The sequence below is a fragment of the Ophidiomyces ophidiicola genome (genome assembly GCF_022830035.1).
Source record: "Ophidiomyces ophidiicola strain CBS 122913 chromosome Unknown scaffold_34, whole genome shotgun sequence".
Classification (NCBI taxonomy): Eukaryota; Fungi; Ascomycota; class Eurotiomycetes; order Onygenales; family Onygenaceae; genus Ophidiomyces; species Ophidiomyces ophidiicola.
The window spans coordinates 121,310-130,516 of NW_026054674.1; the positions used below are offsets into that span (position 1 = coordinate 121,310).

At 49.5% G+C, this 9,207-nt stretch overlaps 5 protein-coding genes across 5 annotated transcripts; all 5 read right to left on the reverse strand.

Moving 5' to 3' along the window:
• Positions 1-301: 301 nt before the first annotated feature.
• On the reverse strand, positions 302-1,333 carry LOZ57_005987 (uncharacterized protein; the record flags this gene model as incomplete). Its single annotated transcript, XM_049255011.1, has 1 exon — positions 302-1,333. The coding sequence occupies one exon, from the start codon at positions 1,331-1,333 to the stop codon at positions 302-304; it is 1,032 nt and encodes a 343-aa protein (XP_049106018.1).
• A 586-nt stretch (positions 1,334-1,919) lies between these two features.
• LOZ57_005988 (uncharacterized protein) lies at positions 1,920-2,303 on the reverse strand (the record flags this gene model as incomplete). The annotated part of the gene is made up of 1 exon (XM_049255012.1): positions 1,920-2,303. One exon carries the CDS (start codon positions 2,301-2,303, stop codon positions 1,920-1,922), a length of 384 nt encoding a protein of 127 aa, XP_049106019.1.
• A 560-nt stretch (positions 2,304-2,863) lies between these two features.
• LOZ57_005989 (uncharacterized protein) lies at positions 2,864-3,742 on the reverse strand (the record flags this gene model as incomplete). Its single annotated transcript, XM_049255013.1, has 1 exon — positions 2,864-3,742. One exon carries the CDS (start codon positions 3,740-3,742, stop codon positions 2,864-2,866), a length of 879 nt encoding a protein of 292 aa, XP_049106020.1.
• Positions 3,743-4,367: 625 nt separating this feature from the next.
• LOZ57_005990 (uncharacterized protein) lies at positions 4,368-6,259 on the reverse strand (the record flags this gene model as incomplete). The annotated part of the gene is made up of 4 exons (XM_049255014.1): positions 4,368-5,204; positions 5,273-5,416; positions 5,476-6,084; positions 6,200-6,259. 4 exons carry the CDS (start codon positions 6,257-6,259, stop codon positions 4,368-4,370), a joined length of 1,650 nt encoding a protein of 549 aa, XP_049106021.1.
• A 577-nt stretch (positions 6,260-6,836) lies between these two features.
• On the reverse strand, positions 6,837-9,207 carry LOZ57_005991 (uncharacterized protein; the record flags this gene model as incomplete). Its single annotated transcript, XM_049255015.1, has 5 exons — positions 6,837-7,088; positions 7,151-7,349; positions 8,703-8,773; positions 8,832-8,984; positions 9,049-9,207. 5 exons carry the CDS (start codon positions 9,205-9,207, stop codon positions 6,837-6,839), a joined length of 834 nt encoding a protein of 277 aa, XP_049106022.1.

Consider the following 9,207-nt stretch of genomic DNA (forward strand, 5'->3'; position numbering starts at 1 on the left):
GCTGCGGCGGCTGAGCACGTGCCGGGCGGGCCGGGCGCGGTGCGGCGCGTGGCGATTGGCTGTGACACCACGGAAGCGACGGCCGTCGGACCCGGCGTAGCCAATGGGAACTCGCGCTGGCCAGTATTCCGACAAACCAAGGCTGCTGGCGGCATCCAAGCCAGCCAATCACGGGGCGAGCGGCGAGCAGAAGGCCCCGTACTCCGTATAGTTACGGAGTGCTCCGTATATGTAGGCATGTGCTAATTAATATGTACAGTACGCCGTACGCAGGATGTGCAATCACACCATAATAGGGCCCCTACTCCGTACTGCGATTGAACACCGCTTTCTCCTTCTCCGGCACAAGCTCGGCCAGGATGCGCTCGGTATGGTGCGCAAGAGCGTAGTGGTTGTCCCCCTCAAACTCGCAAAGGTCGCCGTGGGGCAGACGCTCAACCATATACCGGATCGCCCGCACCGGCGAATTCTTGTCCTTCGTCCCGTGCCACACCTGGATCCTATCGTAAGTGACATCCTCGAACTCGAACCCCCAATCATTCGTCAACAAACGAGCGTCCTGCACAACGCCCGCAGACCCTTGTGCAAATGCTTCAAACACCGCGCTGAAGATCAGCTTGCGTTGCGCTTCAACCAACGCACAAGAACCGTCGTCACGGCCGCTCGAACCCTCCATGCCGTTGGCTCTCCGGATCATGTTGTCTATCAACCGAGTGACTTGGCGTGTAGCAATGATCTTTTTTGAGACTGCCACGAACAAGTCGGACAGGCGGACCAGCGCGCTGGGTCTGTTGGTCGCTAGCCAACTCGTGATTCGTCGCGACACGGCCAGGTCGTGTGTGCCCGCTTTCCATGGCCCAGCGCTCGCCATCAGTCCAACGGCGGACATCATCTCATGTGGCAGACAAAGCGCGCATGCCAAGGCATAGGGCCCGCCGCCGGAGCCGCCCAGTATCGCGAAACGGGAGAGGCCTAGATGCTGGGCGAGAGCTTGGACGTCGGCCGGCCAATCGACAATACGGCGACCGGGCTGGAAGGTCGAGAGCCCAAATCCAGGGCGGTCGGGAGAGATGAGACGAAGCTGGTGAGCGCGAGCAAGCTGGTCAATAGCTTGAGCTTCGAAGCGCGACGCGGGAAATCCGTGAAAGAAGAAGACTGGGTAACCGCTTGGACTGCCGAATTCTGCGAACCCCAGGAGGCGGCTATCGGGAAGAGTGAGAGTTTGCCCATCTGGTACCCTTGTTATGCTAGCTGTTCGTCGACATGGAGCAATCCAAGGGTTGGAGTATCGGCTTATCCGAAGTTGTGCCTTTGGCCAAAGAATTCCTTTCATAGCGCTGGAAAGACAGTGAGTATCGGTATATGTGCGTATATGTAGAGTGTGAGAGCGCAACATCACTTCGAAGGGCCCAATAGGAATGGCAAGAAAGTCGGATGTCGTGCTGGTCCGTATTGTTATTGCGTGGGGGGTTTTGTATGTCCGTCATGGCTCTGACGCATTCCCGAACGCTAAGCCTTGGAAGTTGGATAACTATGACAAGAACAACAAACAACATCATCATCCAGGGATTACTCCGTATACGGGGTAATTCGGTTAAATAACCCATGCTAACGGCAACTGGTGTTTTCCATAAACACCTCCCAAGACTGGGTAACATGACTATTCGGCAATTATCGGGGAGAGAATCTGGTACATAGTTAAAGAGATGAGAGGAGATCGATTTCGCTAAGCAAAAATACAACAGACCAAGCCCCATGCCAAACTCGCCCGACTCTCTCGTATGTAAGAGCGCAAAGTCGACTTCTTATGGAGGCTCAATTAAACACCCAGGAAAGAATGGGTCATTCTGGCTCCTTAAATCGCCAATCCAAGATCATCGTGCCCAGCTAGTTGGTGGATTCAAAACTGCGAGCGGCACTTAGTCCAAGCATTTGCTCTCGTCTTTGGGAGGGGAGAAGTAGCGCATGGCAGCTTTGACATAGAATATGGTCTCCATGGTGCTGAATATGGATAGGGCAACGATGATTGCGATTTTGACGTTGCGCGTCGCGCCCAGCTGGTCTAGCGACGACCAGATGCGACTGGCCAGCGACTCAGCCTTGTTTGTTGCGGCTGAGGGCTCGTTGTGGTCGGTGTTCCGCCGGTTGCTGAGCTGGCGAAAAAGCGGTCTGGCGAAGGGATGCAGTGAAGATCGTCGGAGCGGCGAAGCAACATTGCGCACGCCGTTCGCATAGCTGATGACTCGAGACATGTGCGCAGAAGGGATCAATGTTGTCTTGAGTGACAGTGAAAGTGGAGGCATGGCTGATTAAACCGCTTTGTAGAGTGTGGAGCCTGTTTTAGGACAGCGGAAGCAAGGAGAATGCAAGAATCGAATTGGAAACTATTTGAATTCTAGAAACTGGTTAAATCCCTGAAGTGAATCTGATTCATTGTCTTATCAGATATGTACCGGAGATATTTTATTTCATTTGGACAGAGGTTGTTTGTTCGTGAATAACTACTTATGTTGCGGATCCTGATGGCCCACACGGGTGAGATTTCTGCTTGTGCAAGCTGAATCACATTACGAAGCGTTGCCGGCGAGTATTTTTCTAGCTTCAAAATAGTTCCGTGTCTAGTTATCCCTGTCCTGAAGGGGCTAACTACCTAGCCAGTTGTCCCTCGCGGGAGTTTGAAAAGGGGTATCTAAGTCCAAACGCCAAATCTATCCCAAATACCCCCATCTTCAACCACATGCAGAAATTCGTGTAATACATAAATACATATTTGAGCCCCCCAGGCACTGGGGTTTGCACCGTACTCCATCTCAAACAAAAGAACTCCTCAAATAACTATGCCTCAAGGCAAAGAAATGGGGCATCATCTTCGTCTGGACACATTTTTGCGATCATATTTCCTGTGTACAGCTCCAAGAACAACTTTCAAAATGCTATCCCCACTTAACACCCCACCGTTCTGCGTGCTCCACGGCACTGTGTCAACCATATCGCGAATACCTCGCTGACCGGCGAGAGCATCGTCAAGTTGGCGGAGATCTTCAGCGGCTTCCGGCTCGTTTCCAACTTGGAAGAACTGGATCCCCACCTGCCACGCTTGAGCGTTAAGATAATCGAGTTTCCGTGCAGCACCAACGATCACGCTCTCCAGATCATCAGTCGGGACACCATCAGTAATGACGATGATGTTCAACGGCTTGAGAAGAGTATCTGAACTAGCTCCCGGTTGTTGCCTCATTCGAGCTTCTAACTCATCAAGATATGGCTTCAAAATCTGGTTTAGCCTCCGTCCAGTGGGAGTACCGCCTCGTGGGCTGACGCTCGTGAAAATTTCGTGGATCTCAACTGGCATGGTTACATTGTGATATGCGCCGGTTCCCGGGGAAGTAGTAGCATTGACATGGTTCAGGAAAACGATATCGACGCCGTTTGCATCATACTGCGTGCACACCGGTGTGATTGCGGTCAATGCGGCCTCGGTCTCTCTCCAACCCCGCCCAGCCATGCTGCCACTGTCATCGATGAGAAAAATCGTATCAAATTGTGAAAGGAACGAGTAGGGTGAATCGCTTCCAGCGGGAGGCTGCGGTGTATTTGCTGGGGGATGTCCTGGATAGTAATTTGAGGGCGGATTTGGTCCAACACCGTGCCTATTGTTATTGCTTGAGGGGCGATGGGAATGAGTAGCTTGTTCAGGACGCATAGAGGTCCGCTTAGACTTAGAAAATCCAAACAAGCCCATTTTCAGTCTGTGGAATAGCTCACGGATAAGGTATGATCGGGGGGCTGATTGAATCGAATATCACCGTGGAAGGCGCTTGGACTGTAACTTTGGTTAACTGACTATAGGCGTCGGCTGGAGGGAGAATAGCAGAGTGTACTCCGTAGTCATTTAGCTGATCCCTAGTTTCTTTAAGTATTTCATTATTGCCGCCTGCTGGGCACCCTTCGTCATCCTCGTTCCGGAGTGGCTGGTTTGCTCACATGGGCGGTTGCCATGGATGTTTGCACGTAGCCACTAGTTACATTCTGGCCGTAGCGCGATATCTGTTTCGTCAATCAGAAGCGACTGCGGCCAAATTTGCCTCTGTGGGTGGCGTGTAGCGTAGTGTACTTTGTACGGAGTACTCTGCACAGGTTAAGAAGCTGCGAGCACCGCCACAGAGGCGAGGAGCGAAGATTGCCAGTTTATTTCTTGGCACATATTAGCCGGTCGCGCGGGGTTGACTGCGCCTTGGCCTGATCGGTGGGGCTCGGTCAGCGATGATGTAATATGATGTACTCCGCTTCGCCTAACTACGTACATGATGCACCAACACTGCTTAAAGGGCTTTGATAGAAAATCCAATATATATAGCTATAATACACTACATACGAGTTGAGAGTTCTCCAAGAACAAGCTCACAATTCTGAGGAGACGATGGCTCCAGAGCTATTTCCTTGTCGAGTGAGGCTTTTTCTTTGATCAGCTGGGCCATCCACAACGCCTGATTGATTCCAAGCACATGTCCAATGTACTCAAAACGTTTCACAATCCATTCTTGGAGTCCTGGCGTAGTTGGAGAAGCCTCTGCCGCCAGGTACAAGGGCCACAATAACAGAAACCCACCCAGAGCAGAGGCACCAGCGGGGTTCAGGGAAACAGTGTCTGATTCCCAGCATACCATCCCCAAAGCAAATGGAAGACTAGAACAAATTTCTCGTGCAATTGGGTCAATGTCGAGTTGATCCCGCTCATACTGTTCACGTATGTCGTCCGGAATTGAGGCACCTGACTTCTCCAATTCTCGAAACGCCTTGGAAATCGTGGCACTCAGAGTGATGCGACCAGCACGGTAACCGTTCCACAGGCCTACACACAAGAAATTGGAGAAGACGTGGAAGTGGTCTCCATACACGAAATCGGCAGGAAGAAATGCGGATTCCCCGTCTTTGTTTTTCACCTTTTGGAAGACATAGCGGCTTTCTACCGACTCCTGGAAGGAAATAAGATCATCCCTTAAACTTAAGGTCATTTGAAGGACCTTTGAAGGGCAGGATATTACCCCTTCTTTGATTGAGGCACGTAAATTGGCGAGTTTTGTCAGAAGAGCAGTTAAACTTTCGATGCCGATTTCAGAGGGCGTGACGCTTGAGCGATCTAGGGTCAATGGGGCAGCGACGGAAGGAGGGGCGTATGTTTCTGCTGCAAGGCAGCCGGAAATCTAGAATCAAACCAATCAAACTTTTGTTAGTAAAAATATGTTTCTGTTAGCCATCTTCAGTAGCTTACAATCTGGCCGCGGACTTGAACAAAGGTTCGGAGCGAACCAGGCTCCCTAGACGTATCTTTATCGCTAAGCTTAAGCAGTGCTGTGGCACCTTGCATATGGCTTCTCCAAGACTGTAGGGATTGAGGGCCACGGCATGTTATCACCTGCAGCAGTGTTAATACATATACATGGAAGGTGGAACTTCATGGGCAGGTACTCGTACTTCGAATAGCCCAAGAAGCATCACAGAATCCAAAGTTGCTAGCGATTTCGCATAAACAGGATTTTGCAACCTTCTACTCAGCAGAGCTAGTGCATGGCTATACTGTTCACCAGCTGCAAGCCGCATGGCTTTCGTTTTAGTAATATTAGAAAGCGACGCCAAGCCCACAGCGGTCATGCAAACGAGCAGGGTTTCATTATTATCAGTAGTGCTCTTCGCGAGTGGGGGGTAGCTTGAAGAGGAGTGCCGTATAAGTTTCGAAGGGGGTGCATATCTAGCCACAAAGAAGCATAGTGCTTGGTGTTTAAGCTCCAGTGAAAGTGGCCGTGAAAAGAACGGGCTACTGTTATATAAAAGCGGATCTTTCTTGGATTTCAGTGGCGGCTTGCGGCATGTCAACTCTTCTTCTTTCACAGCAGAAGATGCCTGTGCTTTACTTCGGATAGGGTACTGAAATCGACTGGGGTTGGCATGCTGAGGAGCTTCACGGGCTTTTCTTGCTACTTTTGAAGTTTCGTCGCGAAATAGAAGATCCAGCTGGTCCCGATAGCCCGGGCATTTGTGATTGGCACGAGTGCACTGGCCGCAGGAGGGCTCGCCTTGGTCGCACTGCTTGCCCAATTAGTCAGGTGCTGCGAAAGCGAAATTCTACCTAGAGAAAATAGGGGTATGTAGCGCAGATATCACTTATCCATATCCCAGTAGTAGCACTCATGCCACGCACCTTGATCTTCCTGCGCCTACATTGATAGCAGCCTTTACTTGGCTTCCCACAGTATACCATGTCTGAAGCAAACGAAGGTTGCGGCGGTTAGTCAACACGCTGGAAATGAGTCTAGACAGTCAAGAAGGTGGATGGCATGGACAAACGCCAGCATAGCTTCTCTGGGAGCAGCGGCGGGCTTGCTTTCTTGTAGCATCTCAACTATGTAATTTTTCTGCCTGTGCTGAGCGGCTTCGTGATCCATCGAAGCGCGTTCGGGTCGAAACCAGGTGGCCCGGGGCTGAAGAGCCGCGGGGGAGGCGCTAGTCCGAATTTAGGATGCAGTGCGATGGAAGCTAGTCCCAAAGAAAACTAGACAAGTGGCTCGCTACCTAAGTCGGTTAGGTGCCTACCCTAATAGTTTGGTGAGAGGAGTCGGAAGATGTTCATTTGGCGATGCAAATTCACACGGTATTTGCCATCCCACCGAGACAACTCTAAACGAAGATCAAACACCAGATAGTTACATACCCCAAAACTCCGTACATTACATGCCTTAGGGTAGCTTAAGAAGCCATATTCACCCCAGGTCTTATTTCACAGAACGTTTTGCGCAATAAAATACATCAATTCAACCGCACTTGGGCAGGGGGGCCATTTAGATGGTGACATAGCGCTTTTGGGCTGGTTGCAGTGTCATGACATCTGTGGGAGCAATATCGCTCTCGGTAGTGATATCACCATATGACACAGCATCGAAATCGTTGACGGAGAACGTCTGACCAGAGGGGATGAACTCTGGTGCTTCAGCGCGAAGGCGAAATCCCTCTGTTGTCATGCCAGGGACGCGTTCGAAGTGGCCAGTCGTTTGGACATAAAATTCATATTGATAATCATCGTATGAGTGGTCCTACAAAGTGCAACGTCATTATAATAATCAATCTATAGGTGTGCTCCATTCATATCACTCACAATAATTGGATATGTGTAGAGCCCGTCAGGTGCTGTGTACCAGCCTGCGTCTGACCATATGTACGCATTGCTGTTCGCACCACAAATATTATCGGTTTGATTGTGTTCGGGGTTCTGACAACATCCATACGTTTGGTCAGGATATTCGATTTCAGTGGCCGCATAAAACAACCCATGCCCTTTGCCGTTTGACCCGGATCTATCATTACTACGATTTAGCATTCGCGTGGGATGATAAGTGTCATCGGGCTCCTTGGTGACTTGGCCGCATGGTTTTCTTTCCTGTTAACTATCAATTTGACTGTCCTATGTGATGTGCAAATGGGGTCATGCCTTGTTTCTATTGCGCAGCTTTGTTTTCTTTTTGGAAGCGGCTGTCGGCTTGCTCTTTTTGTGATAAGAGGGTTCAGTCATTATGTTGACAGCAAAGAGATGGCAGCAACAAGCTTTATTAAGACAGGCTAATTTCTGCAATTGGTTTTGGCAGCCAGGGGTCGAGCTATAGAATCCCCTAATAAGAGCCAAAGTATTTCTATGTGGGGGTCCGTCAATGTAAACAACAGCGCCTAGTATGTATCAAAATACCTCAAAGGGGCTAGTAAAAATTGAGTGTGTTTATTATGTTAGCAAACATGTAAGCCAGGCAACAAGGCTAGCAATGATGTAATGGAAATTATTCATGCTGCCATAACGACATATAGGCAGCACCTTAGACCACAGTGTTCTAAGTGTGGGAATTCTTTTGGCTAGGTGGCCAGGACTCCTGAAATCCAGCTAAATTGCCAACAGGACATACAAACAGAAGGCCATCTTCGTTTCAATCAATGAAACCAGACACAGTGATTAAAGTATTAAAAATAGATGGCAAAAATGTTGATACCTCCTACCCCATGGCGCTAAAGAGGAGTGACATATGCACTTCCCACATAAGAATTAAAACGGGCGTGGCGTGGGTAATGCATAATCATAGCAGTGGAAAAAAAAACAAAAAGAAGGTATTTGCCTTTTCCAGTTGTCACCATTACTGAAAGGAATAATATCACATAGCATACCCAGGCTTGATAATATCAGCTTCCATGGGCGGAACTTAAACACCCTTCCAGTGCAGAAGATGGAGGATTTGGAGTAGATGTTATCAGACAGACTAACTAGTCGAATAGGAAGGTGGTCATTGTCAATTATCACAAAGCTTAGTTGGCCATGTTATCTGGTTCCACAGATGTTAGCTGTACAGATGGTTTTCTAATAAAAGGAGAAAGACCATGCAAGACAGAACTGACAGAAAAAATATGTGTTAGGATGAAGAATGATCAACAGTGAATAAGATAATCAGCCAAAACGATATTCTTTGGGCTACAGCATCTGCTCCATATAGTTATGGAGGAAAACACCACCTCTATCAGTGATGGCTCAAGTTTGGATACGCAGAATAAACCCCACCAGGTTGGCTGTATCAAAGCACTGCCTTGACTTTGCTCCTATAGTTGACACAAATGTTACTCATCACAATCACGTCACATAGAGCCGACAACGACAATAATGGATAACGTACAAGAAGGCAGTGCATTCGATTTCAACGTCAGTACCGAAGGGCAGCTCCTTGACGGCCACGCAAGTGCGGCACTGCCAAGCAAACCAGGGTTAGTACCACGCCGAAATCTGGGTTGGGATGGACTCAGACTGGCTTCACTCCATCACTAAAGAATGACTCGTAGGCTTGGTTCATGCCTGCAAAATCAGTCATGGATGTTAAAAACACATTAACTTTGACCACATTCTTGAGGTCACTGCCACCGGCTTGGAGGACTGCGGCGAGATTGCGTAAGGCTTGGGCCTAGGGCGCAGATGAGTGCCCAATTGCTGTTGTTGGTGGGTGCGAGACAGGCATTTCTTCTTACTGTTCGCTGGCCAACAGGGCCTGGCACAATCTCCCTAGTGCTTGGGTCAATGCCAATGCTCCCGGAACAGTATATCATCCCGCCATGCACGACAGCCTGGGAGAAGACCGGCAATGGCGCCATAGCCTTATCTGTGAGTATGGCTTGTTTGTCGGGCAT